Raw genomic sequence first — 24,563 nt, forward strand, 5'->3', positions numbered from 1 at the left:
TCAGAAAATCCGTACTTGCAAGCAGGCATTATTAATCTTTCTCCTAATAGAACCGCTTATTCTAAAGGGGTGCATGGTATTGCTGTGCTTCCAGGATATAAGATGACAAATTCATTAAACGTCAAAGTAACTGTTTATACATAAAAAATGGAGCAGACACAGACACTAATAGGGCTTTTTGTGTGCATTAGGTAAGCTGCTTTCTTTCCAAACACCCACCCCGTGCAACTGAATTCCTCGTGCTTGTTTGTGGGTCAGAAAATAGTACATCTATAGGATGAAGAGCAAATCTTGAAGAAGCAAAGCAGAGCCAGGCAAAATGCAAAGTCTCTGCCAGAAAGCTTTTTACACAGACCTCAAATGCCTCTGCTGGAAAAGAGGCGAGAGCTTTGCATCTGGCCAGTGCAGCTGCCAAAGCCACCCCAAGAGTGAGAGAGAAAAACATAAAGGAGGAATGCCAAGGGCAGCACAAACATCTCCACCAGCACAAGAACGTGATGCCAAGCAAAGAGTGCGATTGCATGCCCCCACCTTGAAAATGGCATGCCTTTCTAATGAAGTAAATTTGGATGAAGGAACAACTTGCCTAGGCACATTTTTTACATGTTTTTAGACTGTGTAAAAGGAGTAAGTGACCAAAACACTTGTGTCTGCACCTATAGCAAGCCCAGTGGTAGTGTGAAAGCTGCCAGCATAACTAAATGAAATCTGCATTGATGCCAACCACAATCCTCCACTGAGCAAAATATTGCAGAGCTTGGCAGCTGGGGTCTCTGATTGCCATTCAAACAGGTGGAGAGGAGTACAAATGAGACCTTAGTATCTGGTGATCCCAGAGCCAAAGAATCAATGGATTGAAATGATAATGCCAGAGACTGCAGAAAACCGTGAAAAGCAAAAACTGGACAAGACCGAAGCTAAACTAGGACATGAACATCCAAGGTAGGCCAGAAAACCTTGCATCGCTCAACAGCTAAATGATAAAATCATACTGTATTTCCTATTTGTATTTAGGTCATGGGCTTTTTCAAGGTGTAAAAGCACATTAGTAATAGAATAGCCTCTGGAGCAGATGAAGCACATTAACTCTGCAATTCACTGAAGTTACGACATCAATGTTGTCATGTATCCATTTGCAAAAATCCAGATTATTCCTTCCTTTGATTCCTGAAAAATAGAAGCCTCAGATGCCTTTGAGGAAATACGCTCATCAATATCGAAGTACTTACAGAGCAGTTACCAAAGGGAGGGAAAGAACTAAAACTGGAAAATGAAACATTTGAACTGCAGCCTTCCAGTATTTCTTCTAAAACAAAGGGATATGGGAGGAGTGCAGCATCCACAGGGAACAGCAATACATTAGTCTGCCATTACATCACAGCCCAAGTTGGTGGTGAGTGGAAGTCATGTTCATCTGCGGACTGTTTGCTGGCAGTCTAGCTTAGCAAATGCATTTGTGGCACCAGTCCCATTCCTGGCCGTCACAACTGACACTAATTAACACCCTTGCTGACAGCCCTGGGGGAAAAGGCCAGGGGCTGGATGGGCATAAAGACCGGATTGCCCTCTTCCTCCTCCAACTTTTCTACTTCAGGGCAGGAGCTGAGGCACACTGGGACACAGCTTGGCCTGCCAGGGCCTCCTTGGGTCTGTTCTGGGCATGAACCCACTAAACTGCTCTGCTGGAAATTTTTGGTCTACCTGGCTTTCCGCAAATTCATTCACAAATAAGAAAAGAAATAGAAGGCACGATTTACAAATCGAGCCTAGAGAAGACATTACAAAGCTAGCAATAATTGTTTGTCAGCATTCAGCATACTCTCCATTAAAATTCAAAAAATAACCCAGACCCCAGAAAAGGTTATGGATAAGAAGTACGGTTTATGTAAAGTTATTTCTACTTCTTATGCACAGGAGCATCTTTCTTCTAACGCCGTTCTGGATGTGTTAGGTTGCCCTGTCAAATTTTTCAAGTCTGCCACTGAGAAGAAAAGACCAGTGCTGTGATGAAACTGAAGAAATGTTCTCAGACATTTTTAATCTACCAGTTTTTTCAGAAGGTAGTGACTTTGGTGTGTCATCGAACAGGGTCTTCACACTCCAACAGCCGATACCTAGTGCATAAAAGACTAGAGCCCTTACATAAATGAACAGTAACCCTGGAAGGTGGACCATGTTTATACTAACTAGGAAACAACTACTACCAAGTGAGAAGTTGTACAAACAGATCTGCTAAACAGAGTATTATTTCTAGGGTAAATCAGTCTCTCAGTTGGCTTTACTTCAGACTTCTATCAAATAGATTATCTCCTTAGAGACCATTTAAGGAACCAAAACTAAACAGATGAATGAATAACACAGCATAAAAAAACTCCCTTTCCACTGTATTCAATTCACTCCCTGATCAAATTTTTGACTGTTCCCCCCACTGCATGTAAATCTAAAATACCTTCATAGCGTTCAGTAAGAAGTCATAGAAGTTCAAGGGGAGAATAGAAAAAAGTGCTTCATAAAAGTGAAATCTCTAAAATTAGTTCACACAGAAGAAACAACAACAAAAAAAAATCCATGGAAGATAGTATCAATGATACCTGTCAAATCCTTCTTGAAGTGAGATCAACAGATTACTGTGAGTTCCTCAAAACACCAAAGCATGATCATTATAGGAACAACTGGTGACCAGCTAACCTACTGCCTCATTTCCAGCACCAGTCGATGTCAATCATTTCCTGAGAAGAAAAATGCATCTGGCAATGGAGTACTACAGTGTGCTGGGATACCCTGATGCATGAAACGTGACAAACTTCATGGTTTTCCTCCTGGGCTATAGGAAATACAGCATATACAAGTGCAATATTAATTCAAATCAGAACACTGAAAAAAGACTTAGAAACTTGTTTTGCCAGTTTTAAGAGGGGAGACTGTTTTAGATTCTCAAGAACTCACCCACAACAGGCTATTACCACCCATGAGATGCAACGTAAGCAGACACTGCAGAATACCTGCTTGCAGCCCTAACAGATCTCGTGGCAGGCTGATGCCTTAAATATTGCATGCAACTTCCAAGGCTTGCAGCCAAATTGCAAGGTAGCAATATGTGAATCCTTAGAAGGCTAGTGAGCTCATAATTCTGGTATCATTGGTCCTTTCTGATTACTAATGTCCCTTTTAAAATGGTAAAATAGACTTTAAGGTAAAAAAATCAGGACATGAGCACGTATTTAATTAACAGATGTATTAATATCATTTTTGAATGGTTTCACATGTGAAGATCAACACCATTTTGTTTATCAAGTGCAGAAGTCCAGCCTTCCAGCAATAGATATTAACTGCTAGTGTTCAAAACATAAAATACCAAATACTTAGATGCTTGCCTTTCTACATGAGGCGTTACAATAACAGCTGTTATTTTACTTTGTTAACAGTGATTTTTCTCTCACTAAATTAAACAATACTAAAGCCAATTCAGCCTGAGAGCATTTTGATAGTGCCCTGAGTTAAAAAGGAATTTGGGAGAAATGTGTTTGACAACTAGTAAGTTAACAAGATACTTACTTCCTCCATATGACATCCTAAACATTTTAAGTTTTGCAGCCAATCGTCTGGCTATCTGTAGGTCTCGTGCTTTGGTTCCTGTCACAGAGCAATCCTGGACACACAAAATGGATTCCTGTCAGATGAAATTAAATCAGAAGATATGCTCCAGCCACCAACAGGCATTCAAGTCATAGGAGCAGACTAGAGCTTGTCCAACATAAAAACCTCAGAAATGTATAGAATGAGTATGATGTGTTCAGTGCCAACTCTTCTGCTCCAAAAATCCACTTCCGTCAGTCCAGTTTGCTAATGTAAACACAGCATGAGCAACATGAGCTGGGATTAGATCAGAGTATTTTTCTCAACTGTCTCCACTCCAGAGCCTTTTTGCATGCTCACAGTAAATGTTTTCAGATATTTTAATTGTATGGGGCAAAGAGGAACATTTTGGTACTTTTCACTTCTTGTAGCAGCGACATAAGTCGCGGCTGATGGGAAATGAAGCAAATACTGCAGATTGTTTTGATTCCTGTCAAGGCTGTTGTTACACTGCTTACATATGATTTCCACCACCACCCCCCCCCAAAAAAAAAACAAACCACCAGTCACCAAAATAACATGTCTGGTGCTTCATATTGCTGTTGTCAAATAGTCCAGACTGTCTCTATGTCCTCCTTTTCACATTCCAGAGTATGGCAGAGGACAGATCAAAATGAACTTCAGGCTTTCTGAGGTGAGACAAAACACGGGTCCCCGAGTCCCCACAGTGAATGCTGTTGTTCTTTGGGAGCATCCTGAATCTTTAATTGCTCTAAGGATGAGCAGAAGCAGCAGCTTTTTTTTTATTGCATTTGCAATAGAAAAGGGGTGTATGTGTAACTTTTAAAATTAATCTCTCAGGCACAGTGACATTCAGTACCTTGCTTTAATTGTTTTGAATCTGAAAGTTAAATTCTATTACCGCCCACACAACTTGAAAATGAACTCCTAAGAAATGCTCTTATTTGTCAAGTTGGCTGAGCGAGGAAAGCACTATCCTTACAGGGATTCCAAATCAATCCTACTCCAGGAGGTAACTGCCATTACTAATAAGGATTTTGTTTGTAATTTGCTGTACGTTTCCTCAGGATGTCACTTTGCTCATCAAGCAAGCCTGCAGGCACTCACTCATCTCCAAACAATATAAAGCCATTAAATGCTTTTGCCTTGTTAAGGGGAAACACAAACTTCCAATCACCCAAATAAAAAGGTCCTGTAAAGCAGCAGAGTAACGTTCAATGTCATGCAAGCTATTTTTCTTCCGTGTTATTACTTTAGCAATGTGAGCTGCCCACTTTGGGTTTGATCTTTAACTTTTGTGAGATGCTGTCAGAGCTCCACATCTGAAATAAGAGTAATGTGGGTTTGTTTCAGAAGTATTCCTGCTCTGCTCGCTCCTTATTCTGCATGATTCCAACAGCTTTTTCTTTTCTGGGGTGTAGCAACGTAACCCAAAGATTTCCAGCTGTAGTTCATCACATTGGACACTTTGTTGAATGGAAACAGTGGAAAAGGAAGGCAGTATAACAGAAATATCATTTTTGGTACACTGCTCAATGCTATGTCTGATCCAGCCATTTTTGGTTTTCTATGCATCTTCTCATTTATCCATATAGTGCTATTAACTTCACAGTACTTCAGCAGACAAATTACTATGCTTTACTCCCATGTTGCTCTCTTGTTTATGTCTTCCTTGCTTTACACAGCATGAAATATTTTTACTAGTTTACATGGTGTAGCTGCTCACCTAGAAGTCAGGAAAAAATATACTGTGTATTTGAGAGCTTACTTCAGAGCTCTGCTTTTGTGTTGAAACTACAGTAGAACTTCACATATTCCATTAAACTCCAAGTGTTATCACTTCTCCTTGGTAGCTTTTCTAACTATATTGCTCTCCACTAGTATAATAATTCTCCCCTTTGATCACACCCTGGTAACACTCAAATATGTTTATCTCCTTTGACTAAAGAGCAGATCTTCCCTGAAATTTCTCTCTGATACTCTACCTAGTTCGACGGTGTCTAAGCATTATACAGAGGTTCAGAGCAAACCAAAGCTGTAAATTATTTACCTACTTGAATTTAAACCCAGGCAAGCAATGATTTCATCCCTCCATAGTAAGCAAGTATATATAATTTCAGCCAGCCTTGGAGAACACCAGTCCAGCTCACGCACCATCCAGTGTAGTTATTGTTACTGTAAATACTGCACTTTAAAGTCCATATCATGCTGTACAAAAGACCTTTACCTGTTGCTGTGGGATTTTTGTCCTCATTACGAGGACAAAACATATTTTTTGACAGTTCTTTGCTGTAAATATGGTCTTGCTTGTAAATTGACCTCTTATTTCGTATGTACACAGGGACATACCTTCCATTAAAGCCTTTGAGTGTAGCTCTCTCATTTATGCCGACATGAACGTGCAGATGCACAAAAGGCTGCTATACGAAAGGTAAATCACATACAAGTAAAAACATAATTTGGATCAGTTGTCTGTATTAAAAAAACAAATACACACATGCCATCGGTAGACTTACAGCTTACATTCAAACGCTTATCACCTCCCTTTTCTCACTTTTGACGAGCGTTTGAAGTCTAATATTTTAAAAAGCTTTCTCAACTCCCCATACTTCAGTGCATTTTCTTTGTAAGTAGATACCAGAATAGCACATGTTGAGGTATAAAATCTTTTGAGACATACTTTTGACGTTCTGATCCATTCTCCTTCCCTGTGCATATTCTGTATATTCAGAAAAAAAAAACATACTGGTTTGGTATATACCTTTCCAGGCTATATCCAGTTCAATTACTTGACAAACACAATCCCAAATTCTTTCAGTCAGTACTGCTCCATTAAGCAGGCTTCGGCTGCATTCCTGGCTATAGGAAGCAGAAATTTGTCTTTTGCTATAGTGAAATGAGCATTGTGTGAATAGATCCAGCCCGTCAAGAAATCAAGGTCGCATTGAATGACTAACCACTCTACACCTTTCTTTACCATTCAACAGTGATGTTTTAATCGTGGACAAATCATCATTAGAAATAGCACTGGGCCCACTACCGTGAAAAGAAACCCATTAAAAAGAGCCCTATTCAAGTGAGATTCCCCCACGATGACTGATTTGTGAGATGTGTCAGATGACTGATCTTTAACCTATTTAATACATTTTATATTTTTTAAAAGTTCTAAGGTACTAAATCAAACACCTAAAAAAAGATTATTCAGCTAACTACATCAACTAAATTTATAACATATTCAAAGACTGAGATAAATTGTTTGACCAATCCTCTTTCTCTTGAAACAGACTACCTTTCATTAGTGTTTAACTTCTGCTAACTAAACCTCCATCACTCTTTTACCTAGTTTCCTGGGGGTTGTTGTCAAAATACCAGTCTGTGCTAACCTGCCTCACACAAGTTGCCTTTCTGAGTATTTGCACAATAAAATGGCACACCCCTGTGTTCCAAGGTAATATTCATTTACTATAGCATAGGGTCTGAGGTGATCCCAACTCCACTAGGACCCCTGTACAAGGAACAGAGGTCTCAGCTTGCTGATTTAAGAGAGGTTATCCCAACAGGCATCACCATTTTCAGTTATTACTGGACTTGAAAGCACGTCGTCCCAAGGTAAAAGAAACCAAATGAAAATTTTTATGAGGACATCTGCTTTTTTTTTTTTGTATCACTATTACGAACTAAAAACTGTAGAGTTTTTGTCTATTTAGAACAGAAGAGATCCCAGCAAATATACTAAAACTAGAACTTTTAGTTTTGCCCACATGGATTTTCCTTCATGTTTTGTTTCCATTTTTTTTTTCCTTCTTTATTCCGCCTTCTATTTATACTTGATAGCTATTTATGGCCCCTATTCCCATTAGAGCTAAATACTAGAGTTTTACTTTTTAATGCTCTCTTCATTGTGTAACTGAACCAGAACGGAGTTTTAGCTAAAGTTGTTTTGTCTCATGTCAAGGGATGTGGCTTTGGAGATATACAATTAATATATTTTCTTTAAAGAAAAAAAAAGAAGAAAGAACATTTTCTGTTCAAATATTTGCTAAGAAATTTCTACAGCTGTGGGAATTTAGTCCTTCTCAAGCAAACCATAGTAGAGGTTGCGATCGCCTTCTCTTCACCCTTAATGAATATAATAAACTTATGATCCCTGGGCCAGTAGTAACTCGTATTATTGCTGTATTTATCCATCATTGTGTCATTCAAAACACAGTTATGTAGCAGTGGCTGCCGCATTTTTTAACTGTGAAAAAACCCCATGAACTTTAGAAACTCAGTTCAAGCTCTATTTACACTAGTGACAGATCCTACAAAAAAATCGCATTTCTACCTGATTTCTTTTCAGATGGAAGCCATTTTACTGATCATCCTCATTGTCTTTTGCAGTACTTCTGCTAGCTCTACCACCTATTTTGAGAGCCGTGTATTGTTACTCTAATTTGGTTTTTAGCTTTCCTGATATTCTCAAATACTCTGCATTTTTGACTGCTTTTGTGCTCTGAGCAGACATTTGCAATGACTCCAAGATGTCACTCCTGAGGAGGAAAAGCTAGGTCAATACTACTGCACAGAAATTTGGGGCAGTGCATCCATTTATCTTAAGGAGCTTTTAGCTTCTGTATAATGAAATATAGTCCTGGGAGCAGTGACTTGCTTTCTGGATTTCATCATCCATGGTAAGTCCATCACAGATGAACATCACTCTTGCCAGCCACGTTTTAAGAAAAGCAGGAACATGCACATATTCTGGCTCTGGATCCCAAATGGACCATCTGCCTGAGTTGCCTGCCCAAGTCCTGGAGAGAACAAAAGTTCAGTTGCGTCTCTCTTCTCCGTGTTTCTCAGCAATGTCACAACAGCATGGGACAGTCTGAGTTACAGTAAAAGAAATCAGACCATATTATTTGCCATAGTACAAACATATTTGTAATTTAACTCTACAGCATTTGCACGTGCATCTGAACTGGGCCAGGTGTCTGTGCTGCAGTGAGGGAACTTCTGGAGGTACTATCAGCCTGGATGCAGTGTTTCTTTCTGGAATCGATCATCTATGAACAATGGGTACCGATAAGATACAGGAGAAAATGTTCCAGCTTCACCAGCCATTGATCTGTGAACCACTAAGCTGCATCAAGCAATACAACGGTATCCTTTAAAGTTTCAGGAACACACTGCACATTTCCAAAGTCACTCAGCTGTTTGCTGGGTAAGGTTTGAAGCTACACTGATGAGCTATGCAATCCAACGCCCAGCTTTTTGACTGTCTGTATAGATAAGTCCATATAGATACTGTTCATTTAAACAAGGCTCTTTTTGGCATTTAACTTGGCAAATAAAGAAATAGCTAAATACACAAATATACAAAACTTTAATCCAAAGCATCTCCTTTGCTGTTGAAAATGATAATAAAGTTTGCAATAAATAAGAGACAAAATATGCAAATCTTTGAACAAAAATATAATTCAAATAAATGAGAGAAATTCCTGTTTTCACAGCTGGTCATTGGTGCTAACTGCCAGCCTCACATTTCATCTTCAGGAATCAGTTGATAAAGGTAGCCATGACATATTTTCTGTTAAAGAAGCCATTCATTTGTAGAAGGATACATACCCGTTGCTCCCATCCCCCACAAGAAAATTCAGTCAGCAGACTTTGCAAGACATACTAGTGCTGCAGCTTCACTGATCTTCATATAAGGGATTTGCTTCACTTGGGACATGTGCAAAAGCTTTTTATTGCTTGTTGGATTTTACTTTTTTTTTTTTTTTAATATCACCTGCTACTGTTTTTGTAACTCCTCACTTTCAAAGGCAACTTAAAAAGACTTAACCTACCACGAACCTCCCATCAAGTCCACTCTGGTAGAATGGAAGTTACGGGAATGATGCTCCACTATTACCAATGATTTAATAATAAAAGCCATCTTAGTAGACTCACGCTATGTATCAAACACCAAGTAGACAGAAGCCGGGAGGCTCCTCCACTCCAGCCCCTCCCTGGTATATCTCAACCTTGGTGTTAAGAAACTGTCTTCTCCTGGGATATGAGGATAATTTATCATCTATATTATGATGCATCTTTCTTGTTTCATCCAGCTGCCTTCTTTGGAAGAAATGGACAGCTAAAGAGACTTAAATAGATTATATCCTAATTAATAATTAACATTTAAAGCAGATATACAAAATGGCTCATAGCCAAATGGGAAATAAAACCTTTTTTTAAAGCTACAATTAATTTCTTCTAGCGATGAAATGATAAGAAGTACAAGAGGATATTTAGAGACATTTATCTGCATATTGAAATAGAAGTATTATGACCTGAAAAAATTATGGAAAGGTTCCTGACATCTGGTCTTCCTTGAAAACAAAATTCTTCCATTGTACTCAAGCAAAACACTGAGTAGCAACTACACAACAAAGCTCTGCCTCCTACCCCAAGAAGTATGCTCCCGCACCCTTCATATTTTTTTTCCCCTCCCCTTTGTCTAAAAAGTAAAGAAAATGTATGAAATCAAGGCAGTGTGGGAAAAAAAAACCCACAGGATTCAGAGGGCAAATCCTTACATCTTTACTTACTCTCAGCAAAGTCTGAAAACAAGTGGGATTCAAAACCAATGAGCTCTACAGACCCCGTTAGATCAAGTGTTGCAGGGCCACTTTGCTGCTGCTTTTAAACTCTAGGCTGCTGAGCTATGAATATAGAAAAGGATATTCCCTGGTATTTGAAGACAAACCTGAAAACATGCATTACATTTTGTTTGTTTGTTTGTTTGTTTGTTTAAAGTTAATAAAGCATCCTTTCCCCCATAACTTCAGCAATGCATTTCAGTACTACTAAGTTCAGTCCTTACATTTGGATTTACTCAATCCCTGTCTATCCAAAGAGCATTTCCTCTTCCCTCAAAACCATGGCTGCTTTAATCCCAAGGCCCAGAATATACTTCAGCATTGACAGTAGGAGCAGAAGCCGAGTAGCCAAGACAAGACCCACTACTTGCCATGGCTGATGTCACTCTTTGTACCTCAAATCTCCACAGATGGTTTCCCTCTGTCCTGTGTATTTCTGAAGCAGCAGGCATAGATGGTATCCTTCATCCTGCCACCTGACACACAGCATTTTGTGTGGAAAAAATGTGGAGGATTCAGCCAGAACCTCCTTCTGACAGGTGCAACAACAGAAATAACCAGTACGTGAATCTGGCACCCTGAGCACCTGAGATACTCCTGACAAGACCTTGCCACCTCCTTGTGGTCATCAGTCCAAGCCTCTCCCTCCCTCAGTGTCCCCTCCCTTCAGCATCACTCTATAAGTCCCATCACCAACGCCGCTCACTGGCTTCTTCTCCCTCTCTGAAGTTGCCCTGTCTACTCAGGCTGGAAGACTCACAGGCACCAGTGACCAACGTGTCTTCTCCAGATGGAGACTGTACCAGGCAATGTAGAGGATTTACCTGCTGATCGATCCTTTGGTACCACTGTAATAAGCTGGAATAACTATAAATTGTTATCTTGTGCCAAAGTGTATGAGCCAAACTAGCCAAGATGCTTCCAATGGAAGCTGATTTGGCAGACTTGTTCCGAGTCTGAACATTAAAAGAAAGGAAACAGACCTTATTTTTAAGGCTGTGCTAGGAAAACATCCCTTGCAGAAAGTGAATAATAAATACACTGCATGCCATAGTAATGTCCGTGGGGGGAGGTAAGGGATTGCTATAAAATATAGTATTCCAACTACTACAGATGTTGCTGCTAGAATTTACAGCTTTCTCTGTGTGCTTATCTCTCCTCACCAGTTTCTGCACATTGAATCCCATTCAAACATGGGTCGTTTTAAGCCATTTTTTTATTATTTTAACCTTTTTTTTTTAAGCTACAATTAATTTCTTCTGTGTTATTCTGTAATGTTAAATAGATTCAAGACCTGTATTTACAAACCACATGCAAGCCTATTTTGGCACATGTAAATTACATGCAAATACATTCTAAATTAGTTTGTTTATCACTCCAGAATTCTAATCCAAAGGTTTTGGTTTTTTACATTTAGTTTTTATTCTGACATGTTTACAAATGAGTTTGACTCTGGAAAATAACTTAATAAACTCAGGGTTAGCTATGCAATTAGAGGAGGCATCTGGGAATCATAAAACCTGGAAAACAACATTTACGTCTTTTCTACATCCAAGATTCCACATTTTTTCCCCCCTTAAATTCATCATTTCAAAATATTGTAGGTATTTTTGTATGAGGACAAACAACAAGAATTCATTTTTATAACCAATGACCCCTCTCTCCAACAAGCAATTCATGGGGTAGCACTGGATAAAATGCACAAAGTAGAAGATTTCATTATAAAAAAAGAAAATGAAAAATAACTGAATTAACATTGATCATGACTTTTCAACAGCATTTCTTATTATTACAGCCAGGCAAAGTCTCCTGTGGGCAGTAAAGCTTTCCCATGTATTATTAGCCCTCTACCGAAAGCTATGAAAAGACACAAATCTGTTTTGTCAAAGGACAGAAGAGCATTTAGTTATAAGAGAAAGTATGGTCATAATCCATTGTGGGGTTAAAGGTGAAGAAAACAGAACTATAACACAAAGCCTTAAGAGAGTAATACTCCTGCAGTTAATTCCGGAACACCGTAGCAGAGCCGCCTGGTTTGTGGGGAGAATACATTCTCAAGGCAACCTGACATCTATACGGTTTATATTTATTAGTAGCAGCACTATTATATAGCATCTCTATTTGTGCTAGGTACAAACACACACGGCACCATGGCTCCTGCTTCGAGAGGCATTTGTTGAAGATGCCACAAGTGTCCACATGGCCAGCGTGAAAGCCAGCGCTGTGACAGAGGTGACCACTTGCGCCTGGGTGCAGGGGGACAGAGGGGTGGGAACATCTCGCTTGGCCATGCCACTGCTGGTGGTCCAGCCCCGCTGCTGGTGATCCAGCACAGAGCCTAAAGCAGCTGTCCCAGGTACTCAAACTGCAACATTTAGGAAATTTTTCTAGTATATAGAAAGCTATTTTAGTGCTTGAATAACAAAAATCAAGTCATCCCCTGGAGTGGGGCGGTTCGGTTCAGGATCACATGCTAACAGTGCATGAAGTTGCTCTCAGTGTCAGGTTTGTCAAAACTTTGACAACGACTGGAGGTTTGGTCCAAGTAAGAGGCCACTTAAGTGCTCTGGATCAGATCCCAAAGCAAATTTGCAGCAGGTCTCAGTAACTGGATGGATGCCTTTTACACCCAGCCATGGGCCCTACACCCTCACAACCACTGGGACAAACCGCAGATAGGAGGGTTTAGTGCAGGGGATGGCAGAAACAAGGCAGGATTTCGCACCGCTCCGAGGCTACCTGGAGGATGGGCAGGAAAATCAAGGTCTTTACAGATAATTTTTCCTTCCTTCCTTCCGGTAGTCCCCAGAGGATAAGGACAATAGAGGCAGCTGTGTAACAGGGCAGGTAATAGAATAAAACCATCAAGAATAATATGATCCCTTGCTGTCTTCAAACACACTTGCTTTCATTTTGATTTGCACAGCCCAGCAAATACAACTCTACAGTTTATGTTGCCCTCCCCAGGCCCCACTGCAGACCTTGTCCCACACTGCCTGGTGCCCCTTCCCCCTCCCCGCGCCCCCTGGCTCCTCTGCCAGCTCTCTCTGTCCTGGCACTCGCAGCATTGATGCGGTCCAGTGCAGCGTCTTGTATAGATATCACAGCTATCTGCAACGTCAGAAGCAAACCATGGTGTTAAAACAGCATTTCACCTTCCTTTAACCTGCTTTTTAAGGACACTGCAGTGATACTACTCCCTAACAGTGCTCACGTTATCTCATTTAGCAGCATCTCGGATAACTCCCTCCAATCCTGCACTGAGCTGTGTGATGAACAAGTCACTTTTCCACCATGGGTTATCCTGCGCTTTCAGTCTGAATTCACAAAACCATCACACCTTCTCCATTCAAATCTCTACTAACAACTCCTTTGTGCCTTTCAAGTTACAAGCTCAAAATAATAATAAAAGCTCTAGGTTATCCTTTCTTGTGGGTTTCCCAGTGACCTTGACTGACTGCTTTAACAGAAAATGTTCTGCATACCAAAAAATGAGCCCATGGACAATTCTTAGAAACAAATGAGCTAAGAAAAAGTCCTTTGTGCAGTTCCAGCTCCCTTCTTCCTCATTTCCATCTGTTGTAGCTGTGTAATCATCACTGTTTTGCCATTTTCTGTCACAGCAGAGATTGGAGGAAAGGGGTAACAAAGAGGCTACAGAGTCTAGAAGTGTGACAAACACAAGTAGCGGGCAGCTTCTCAAAAATGAAATGCAGTTCTACTAAAATAATCTTTTATTTTTGACATTCTCTTCCCAGGTTTCCTGCCCACTGCCCCTTGCTTTATCTATTTAAGTCACCAACTATTCAGGGGCTGCCTGGTATCACACTCTGCATCCCATACAATAACATCCTTATGGACTGGGATACATGGGTGCTACTAAAATAGAAATGAAACTCAGTCAGCTGTATGTGCCATGCTAGGTTAAAAAAAAAAAAAAAAAAGGTCACAAGCAAAGGTTCAGATCCAGGTGCAATTCAGCAGCACTGGAATGACAGTGCCCTAAAGCCACTTAAAACAAACAAATAAACAGCAACAACAAAAAAACAGAGTCAGGGCTTATTTATCTCGGGCATAGCACCCAGATAATATGGCTTGTCGGCATCTGGACCGACACTGGCGAGTCTGCTGCGAGCGGCACGGCTCTGCTATTCAGGTCTCTGCTAGCTCATGCATTTCTGCATTGTACTCCATTTTGTAGTGTCAATATAATCCTCTGCTGTCTTCCAGACATTTACTACACTGATTTTCACTAAGTCCTGTTCAGATCACTTAGCAGATAATTAAACAAACAAACCAAAAATATTCCTAAGTGAAGAGACTGTTTCCATACAGATGCCCTTGCAATTAAAATTTCATTAAAAAGGAAGAAAGCTTTCCATTCTTTCTAAAAACATCTGATACTCAAGGAAGGGATTTTTTTGAAGGGGAAAAGAAAAAGATACTATTTTACATTTTCCTCAAGCTTACACAAAAAGAGAAGGAACACAATACACCTGTGCACAGAATTGCTCATTTTCACTCTCTCTAAATGAGCCAGACGCTCATTCTGCACATTGTGAAGTAAAACAGAAAGCATTATGTGCAAACATTTACAGTATAAAAAGCCTCGTCACCTGGGATACTTGCTGCTTTTGAAAATTCCGGTCAAAGATAAAAACCAAGACAACTCATTGTAATCAATTATGCACAGATAGTCCTCAGCGTATGGGCAATTCATAAAAATAACACTAAAAACTTAACGTGGATTTACATGCAGAAATGAAATATGGACATGGACAAAACACTAATCTTCTGATTGGTATCTTATATCGACAATCCCTGTTGTATAAACGAGTCTCTGGCTAAATAGCACTTCCTTGAAAAAATTTCCAGCAGCCCTTTAACCACCCTCGCTTACACAAGAGGAGCTGCAGACACAGCCCAGGACTGTGTGAAGGTTACAGCAGGCTGCAGTTGGGGAATCAGCACTACAACAAGCTGGACACAGGTTTTATTTCTGCGTAGGCAGGGATGATTAACTCCCCCATGCATCCAAAAAGCACTCGTGGTGCAAAGAAAGCCATTACTTGGCAATCTGGCTCTTTTTTAAAAGAGGGACTGCAATACATGGTGGCAAGCCAGACGTGATGCATAGCATTTCCCCTATACGTACACCCCCCTGTATGTACAGCAGCTGGTGGGAAACTGCAATGATCACCCTCCAACATTAGCCACTAAATTCAAAAAGGAAGTTGAAGATGTATTCAGGTTTCAGGCATGTACGAACATGCTATCATCATCATCCCCACTAATACCAAATTCATGCTTCGAGGTCTTTCCCATGTCTTTTTTGCTCAGCCTTAGTCAAGTCAAAGAATTCACATCTCGGTGTCAATCCTTTCATCAACTTTACACCCCTCAAAACCTGTAAAATATTTATATTTCCACGTGAGGATTTATTCCTGGTTTTTTTCTAGCTGACATCCCTTCGTCACGGGTCTTACACATTTTTGCCTAGGTGAGCCCCAAAAGGTATGCAGTGACTTAATGAGAAGATCAATTACTGTTCATAAGAAAAGATACTGTCTCTTTAAAGGTTATTTGAAGGTTGATTGCTATCTTATTGCTTATATCCTGCAAATCTATTCAGCCATATGAATGAATTTGACCTTTTTATACTTACTGGGAAAAAAAACAGAACAGAAGTTAATTTACAGCTCTATAATACAACACTTTTTCCCAGAGAAATGAAAGGGCATTCAAATCGATACCTGCACAATAACACTCTGATGAATGTTTGCACCCAATTTTCTCATTTTGCTAACTTGAGATTGGGCATTTTGAATAGTTCTCAAAGAACATATTCTTTATGTGCTGTGAAGTATGTGGTATTGTGCCCAAACAATGCTAGAGGATAATCATTATAGGAGTATCACTGGGCCTGAAAAGGTCAGTTAGTTAGAAATGTCAGCTTTCAATGCAACTGTGCTGGACCTTCCTATGTAAGGATCCAATTAAAGGGACATGCCAAGGTGCATGGAAACATCATGGTGACCCATAATAATAATAAGGTATTGTGGAAAAGCTTGATATTTTTCTTCAAAAGTAATGGATTAGCCTTTAGAATATCTTCTCTGCAGTCTTATTTTGACTTTGCAAATATCACTTATTCTACATGTATCCAAAAAAAAGGTCATTTTCTTAAAATGCAAAGGTGGGGATGAAGCAGCCTTACTAAAAGTAAATGTTTTGCAGCTAAATGGAAAACAACTTCTGGTTTCATTACTGGATCAAGAAAGTGTCATTTCAATACATCGCAAAACTGTGATATTTGAGAAGGATGTAGATGGTGTTTGGGGAGACAGATGGGGATAGGTCAGGGGACAGGCAGAAAGATCAGGGTGGATTTATTCTCTTGGGATGTGATGTGAGTGAAGACTGCCTGTGCAGGGAAAAGATGGTGGGAACAGCAACACTGTTCAGTGAGTATGTAGCATCTCTGCCGTTGTTATTCCAGCAAATGGAGAGGTTTAAGTAAGAACTAGGAAGGTACTGATGTGCACAAATAAGTAATTACAAGCAGCAATATTACTTCTTATCACAGCAAATGGGAGTTCTTACAGCTCTTCGAATACAGTAAAGATGAGGAATAGGATACAGTCAAATTTCCTGATTAGCCTCAGGACAGCTGAAACCAACTTAATGGCACTCACACACACAAAAAAAATATTAAAAAAATTCCACGTTTTCTCTCTGCTTTCTGTTAGTACATCATCTGGCTAAAGTTTCACTAAGTCGAACAAACTTTTTCCTGTAGTTTTAATGTTCAGTGAAGACTGACAACACAGGAATTTCACCTTGAGTTGACACTAAAATATATATTTTACTTGTATGGTAGAGAAATTCTTGTACTGTCGGTTCAAACCAACCATCTGGGGTCCGTTGTCTTGCTGAGCAATGAGGTACTGTCCCCCAAGTTATTTTACATTATTGTGGGCAAATGAGTGGATTAACACCCAGTCTATAAGTGACATGAGAAGTAGTTTCACTATCCATCACTGAACATTAAAAGACTCAATTATTAATGGAAAGATAAGTAACTTCTTTTCTCTACCACCTTTCCAAATAAAATAGCATGTGAAGCTTCACTAACAAACATGAACAGTAATTATGTTAGGCTGTTTAAAAGTGCAAGACGCTATCCCTTGACGCATACTTAGACCAAAATCGATGTACTATTAATTAATAAGGACTAGCAAAAATAGTACCTGAGTTTTAGCAGCAAACAACTTTCTGTCACATTTTATTACTCTGTATCATTTTTACTAATACCTGTCTTATAGCTTCATGACTTTGAGTTCATATTATTTTCATGCTTCAATTAGAAAGAAGTAGATAGCCAGACTATCCAGGAAGGTAATGGAAAAGTCTTGTAGCTGGGCTTAGTGGTGGAATTTATAGTTAAATGAAACTTTTGAATATACTATAAAACTTCTCCTTCCTTTATATAGTTTTACTTGAGGTCTCATAAGCAGTAATATGTAGAAATGCAAAACTTAATCAGCTAAAAAATACAGCAAATCCCACATATCACTTTATGCAATGCCAGGAGAGTAGAAATATATTTTCCTAACCAGAGGAAATTAACTAGGCAACAGTCCTATATCTATAATTTAAAGCTGTAAAATATGTATGGCAGAAACTAAAGCCACCTTAAAAGAATTCAGGGTAGCAGTGTATCACAAATTAATGAAATGGAGACATTTTTAGAGCATGCTGCCCTGTTGATATTAAAGGGGGGAGAATATTTCACCACATAGATCAGTCTGATAAATACTTTTAAAATCAAGCTTTTTTTTCCCCTGTTTCAAAGCATAAGAGCTTGAATATTAGGGGGAAGCACAAAAAAAGTCATTAACATTTCTGATCAAATCTCAATGCCACTCCACCGAGATTAGGAATACCTGACGTTGTCCCTGCATGGAAACCTCTAATGTGGTCAGAGGAAAATTTGCCTAAATCAAAAGGCAGGAATTACAGAGCCAGCTCTTACTTTATTTCACCTAAAACAGAGCTGAAAGAAACTTAAAATATATTCCATGCCGTAGCTAAGCTGGGCACTATGGAATATTCAACTACCCGAGGTTTTTTAAATGCAATCAATTTACTGCTGCCAAATGCAGTAAGTTTATATACATCTGGGAAACATGCACCTACGGTGCTGATGAATTTCTCCTGACATTGCACTGATTTCAAGAGAGTATTATTTTAAATTGGCAGTAGAGAGACTGGTGGAGAAGGCTAAAGCCCTTAGGACGGCTGAATCAAAGGGAATTTCAAAAGAATTTTCCTGATGGGTCTTGGATAATATCACATGTTAGCTATTTTCAAAGCCAATAGTTTCCAACACTCTTCCATTTACGGTATCAATAATTAAAAAATACTTCAGAGGGAGATGAGCTTACCTTACTGAGAAGAGAAATTGGAAAGCTGTATTATTATCGTAAACACAGGAGATGCAAAAAGCTTTGTCTCCATGGAAAAGCTACGGAAACAGGGATATCTTATTTGCAACTATTGAGTGGTTACCACAAAACGTGATGTATGTCCATGTTCAAAGTGTTACTAGAACACGATCACATAGAAATTAAGGGCAGATTCTCATCTGCTTTGTGCAGCAAGGCCAAATTAAAACACCTGAAGATCTGGGGGTTTAACCCAAAGTCAACGAGAAGTGTTAAGGAAGTGTTTTGGATCAAACTCAGAGGTAAAACTAACTTTAACGAAAATTTAAATTACCAAAACTTAAATCTCGTTATGTCCCACTCCCTGCCGGCATGTCCCTGCCAGCTACTGATGAATTTTTAACGTCTTTCCCCCACCCCACTGCGCACATCAGCTCTGACTCCGGCACCCTGAACTGTACAGCACGTTACAGTCTAATTGTAACTCACATGTCAAGGGGCAAGAAGAAAAGAGTGTGGCAAAAGCATTGATAAATTTAACTTAACATTCTCCAGCTACTCAGCAGTAAGGCAGAGCAGTGAACTCCCCTCCACATTTTACATGGGTGTCACTTACTTCAAAGGAATATATTTGAGCATAAGGGAGTCTGGCTTGCTCCCAGCCTATGCATCATTTGTGCCTGGCTGTTTCTGGAGACCCACAGCAAAGCAAAGGCTTCCTCCAGTTTGGGGTGCATTGTGGAGCTTTCCATAGCTGTTTTCTTAGGGGCAGTGGAATAGGTCAGCTCTGTACATTGCATACAAAACTTGCAGCTGGAGCTGCAGCTCTCACCCTCTGCGTTTCTTTTCTTTTTTCTTTTTTTTTTTTCCTCCCCCATTTTTTACAGAGCGCCCCCGGTCCAGGTTACAGATTAATGATCCATACCTGTCCAGTTTAACATACAAATGTGCTTTTAAGTCAAGCACCTGTTCCTCCGTGCGTGCATTGCTGGGTGTTTGGAAGCCACCTGGAGTAAGGCAAGAGGCAGCAGCAGGTCACCCTCGCTGCATGGGCTGGGCACAACGTCGGGACACGAGGAACAGGCACCACCTCCTACCCTTCAGTGATTCCTGGGGAACTGTGGAATGGCCACAGCCTTGGGGAACAGCACGACTACCATAAGGTAATGTTAAGGTTTCTATGATCCCAGAAACTCTCTTCTGAATGTTTTGGCACTTGTGTCTCAACACCCCTTAATTGACATTAATAGCATTATTTTACCTTGCAATTACTGTCATTAACTGGCTGATTCAATTTTTGGAAATTTTTTTAGTGGCACATGCAAAAGAGCTGTTGTAAATACCTGCAAGGAATCACCATCAATTCTTGACTAGATGTACAAAAACTGGTTTGGGGATTTCACAGACACGCAAAAGGAAAATTATATTCGTCATGACAAAAGTGCACATCACAGAGGTCACCTTTGGTTTTGAAGTCCTTTGTCTGTTCTTACAATTAAGCAATAGGGCTTTGGTGGCTGATACTGCTTGTGAGACATGGAGGACTTTCATACTATAAATAAGGCAGAGCGACCTCCTCCACAAACGAAGGCTGCCTGCCTGCGGCAAGGTGGAGAACAGGAATAAATCCCACAGGATTAACAGCTGCAACTAAATAGCCCAGTCCCTAATTTGAATCAGTAAATTAAGGCATGACAGTGATTATGGCTGATCTCAGCCATCATAAACGGTATCACAACTTCGTAAAAGCAGACTGTTGATGTCAGATCTTAGAGCAAGGACTCAAAGAATGAAATGTTTTAAAGTTGCAGTCTCCAAAGATAGATAAAAGCCTCACAACTATGATTTATTTTATTTTTGTATTTGTAGAGCCCAAACTAGACCCTTTAATCCACAAGGCTGACATTTTCCAATCCTACTAGGAATTAAGTGCCTAACTTTTTCAGCCTCTGAAAAATCTCAGCTTTAGGTTCTTAGGTAAGTTTGGCCTGATCCAGCGTCAGGCTTCTTTTGAAAATACCTTTTCTGAAAGCAAAACTGTAGGCACCCAATTATATAATCATGGCAGAAACATCTTTTTTTTTTCCTATTTAGCCAATTATTGTAGATTTCTGGCTAAATAGCAAAGGGTAAAACTTGCATTTCAGGAAAAAATGCATGTTGCAGAAAGCTTCTCCTCCCCACCCACACCCCTCCCACCACCCCTTTAGTGCAGTTATGTCTACCTATGCAATTATTGAAAACTATTTTGATCCTTCCAACTAATTGCTGTGTTGATTTAGTAGATGGCTGTATTAAACTGAGATCTGAAGCGATAGGTACTTACTATGATTACATCTATGCACAACCTCAATTTAGTCAACCCTTTCATTGTCTCAGTGAATTCCATATCTGAAATTATGAGGAAGGTATCAAAATTCATGCTACAGAAAAGTCTCACGGTAAGTTATTTTGGTCCCCCAACCCTCTTTTTCTCTTATTAAAAAAATGTCTGTGGACTTTGGTGCCCTTGCCCAAGATCTCAGTGTTTCTTATGATTAAGACCTTCAGAGATCTTTTTCTTTTTCCTCTAGAAATAAGGAATGCTGAAGATACGAAAAATGAAAAATGTGCCATGTTTGTCCTTGAAGTTACAGTCAGAATAGTGACAATGGCTGTATCGCACTGTATTGTTGCTTTTATCAGCAAGTGCCCTGAGCATACATTAACATAATTGCAAACTGCATGGAAAGTGAACATGCAAAAATGTGATGCAATTGCCAATAGCCTCAAACATCTGTCCCAAAAAGTGTTCCTCCTCCTTGTTTTAATTCTTATTATTTTAACAAGGTTAGCGAAGGAGAAACCATGTCACAGATTATATCTACATTTAGAGTGTCAGAACAATTATTGATGCAAAATTGTTATCTAAGCAAATGTGTGTCACATTTTGTTCACTTCCCATAACACCTGTTCATTTCGCTAACACATTATTCCCAGTTAAAGCCAGGACTCATTAGTCCCAGTTAAATCCAGGACTCATTAGTCCCAGTTAAAGTGAACCTGAAAGCTTAATACCTACATACATCTGAAAAATTAAAAAAGTTAACCAAAAGGTAGCACCATTCAAGCACAGTGTACATCTGAAACTGGTGGGCAGCAAACTTCTGTGGCAGCTAATGGAAAGAAACTGAGCCAGAAAAATAGTAATAAATTAAAAGCCACCCGGCCTTAAAAGCTGCCATCAAAGAAGAACACTATTCGAGCGACCTGCATTTCAATCACCGTGCTGAGGCCTTTGAAACTCACTGTACCAAACAGCTCGACGCTTTCCCACTGTAATGAGTTTTAGTTTATCTCCTCAATAGGCAAATGACAAAAGGCATTATGAAGCAGGTCATTTGAAGCATTTGAATTTTACCTAAATATTTTCTGACCCACTTGGGGGTTCTCTGCCCTAAGCCTGGCCCTCCTGCCTCCCACCACGCACAGAGGGCCACCGCTTCCTTACTCCCCGAACCGCTCACGTTTGCCATCAAGAAAAGTCAAACTTGCATTTCTGTGATACTTGAACACACGTTGTGAATTCGAGGGCATCTGCCCTGCAGATATACCGCTAACTGTAACCCCAGGAGGCTTAAAGAAATATCAGCACTCAAATTCATAGAGTAAAGGTCTGAAGAGGCAGCTCTGTGAATGGATAACTGCCCGGGGCTTTGCCAAGCACAATATAGCTGTCACTTGTTATTACGTGAAAGATTTTCTGGGGAACAGTGTTTTTCATTTTGCATGTCAGAGACAGGGGAAAAAACACATTTAGACAACCATCTCTTTAAGAAAAGAGAAGAGAGCCGTGCAGCAGAGCTCACTTACCAGGGCTGGTTATTGTCAGGAGGTCAAGCTGCCGTTTCTGCTGAAAAACAAATTATAAAAGGAATTGTTAAAAGGGGACTAATTTTAGCGGGTCAGCTTAGACCTGCAAAGTAAGTGTTGTGACATTTATAGCAGAATTAATTACAAGTTACATGGCTCACAGTAACTCTTTTGGATGGAATCCACATGTACTTCCTGTGCAAGAAAAAAAACCCTTGCTCAGTCCTTTTAATATGTTTTTATTTGCACTTACAAAGTGTTACTTCTTTTTTTTTTTTTTTTTTTTTTGGAACATATACTTGAAATGGATAGCTAGAAGCAGGGATGGACCGATATATTTATAAAAGTGATTTCTGGTTCCACAGGGAAGAAGACAAGGAACCAAGACAAGAAATTCTAAGTTCTTTATTCATATCAATCACTGACTCATAGCCTGTATGTGATCAAACACAATTATATCGCCTTGGGGTGAACCTTTCAAAGACACGTAAAGGGATCTAGACAAACTCAAGACTGATAAAAGGAAAGCTTCTTTTCATGCTGAGCGCAGTCAGCCCATGAATCTCATTGCCACCAGATATCCCTCACCCCAAAAGCTTGCCAAACTTGATCATCACTGGGTATGTGTACAGACAGCAAAATGCAGCGAGTTATTATGGCAAATAATCAAGTTTAAACAGATGAATGTTCTTTGGAAGTGCTGCAAACCTTCACAGGGCAAACCAACCCGTACTACAAGAAGGTTAGGAAATTTTTTTTTGCCTGGAACAAGCTATCCTGCTAATGCCTTTGTGACGGTGGGGTGCATCTGAGGTTCCCTTTCCCCGTAACATGTAGCCAAGGTTGTTGCCTACTCCATGTTCCCAGCCTTAGGTGATCTCCCCACTGTTGCCTCTCTGTACCCTGCCACTCAAATCCATATGCTCCTGGACCATTATCATCCTCTTCCACCTTTCTGTGGGCGAGAGCTTTCCACTACTAGCAGGGCTTTCCCCGTCTCACAGACATACTGTTACTGCCTCTTCTTCAAAGCACTTTCTAACTTACTGTCTTCTCCCTAACTTTGTCCAACATTAGTGTGTTTAGCTGGCATTGAAGATTATACTGTCTAGTTTAATTCCTCTCTCCTAATTTGCTCAATAATGTCTGTGTTACTTTCATTTATTGTCAGCACTATTGATCTTTCTCTAATCTAATTCTCATCACTGCATTCACTGTATTCCCTGGGTGACAGCTGAAAGTCCTTGAGGAGGAAACATTGACTTGGTATTCCCTACTGTGAACACTCTTCCTTGGAAATTATGACTGATGAAACTCCTTTCCAAACCCATCATTCCTCTATAAGTAAAGCTTCACTGGCTGAAGTGTATGGACACAGCTGATGATCCACTAAATGTACTTGAGCTATATGGCCAACAGTGAGTGTGGTTTGCTGGGAAGCTGAGTGGGGTATCAGGCTGAAAAAACACATGTTCTGAAACCTTCCTGGCCTTCAGTACCTTAACTCTTGTACAACACAAATCATATTTATGAGAAAATTCATTCTCGTCCGCTTTCATAAGCACTCCTTGTTCTTTTAACTCTGCTAAGTCATTCTGAGTATGACCTTAGCAGTAGACTTGATTACATTTGTTTTAATATGAAATACTAAGGCCAGATTATGCCAAGCTTTTTTCCAGGCGTGCCAGGGTAATGGTAAAATGGAGCAGAAGACCCTGCTGCTGCCTTGTGTCACCTCCACAAGAACCACTCAGAAATGCTGTCCATACTCTGCTGCTGGGGGCTGCTTACCCCACCCTCCTTTTCCAGGGAGCAATAATGCAAAGCAAGCAATAGTGTAAGGAAAGGACCCACCTCCCAGCAGGAGCTGTAAGACGAAACATCTTCTAATGAGCTAAATTTTATATAGATCCTGTGCCTTAATCGTGATTCATACGTACAAAGCTACAAAATGCCAAGGTTTAGCACCCACTGGCCCAAAAGCTTTGCTTACATTTCTCAGCACAACTGGAACTCCAAATGCTGTATTTCTAATGAACAGCTA

At 39.9% G+C, this 24,563-nt stretch overlaps 1 protein-coding gene across 7 annotated transcripts in view; it reads right to left on the bottom strand.

The window, feature by feature from the left end:
• Positions 1–24,563, bottom strand: part of LOC101910707 (BEN domain-containing protein 5) — a 965,145-nt gene that overhangs the window by 425,978 nt on the left and 514,604 nt on the right. For 5 of the 7 annotated variants that reach the window (XM_055814852.1, XM_055814851.1, XM_055814849.1 and 2 more), the window contains one exon: positions 22,520–22,559. In XM_055814852.1, the coding sequence (XP_055670827.1) occupies positions 22,520–22,559 (40 nt within the window). The remainder of the gene's footprint in view (positions 1–22,519; positions 22,560–24,563) is intronic. The other 2 variants (XM_055814853.1, XM_055814850.1) reach the window with 1 other exon arrangement.

This window comes from Falco peregrinus, chromosome 10, assembly GCF_023634155.1.
Source record: "Falco peregrinus isolate bFalPer1 chromosome 10, bFalPer1.pri, whole genome shotgun sequence".
NCBI lineage: Eukaryota > Metazoa > Chordata > Aves > Falconiformes > Falconidae > Falco > Falco peregrinus.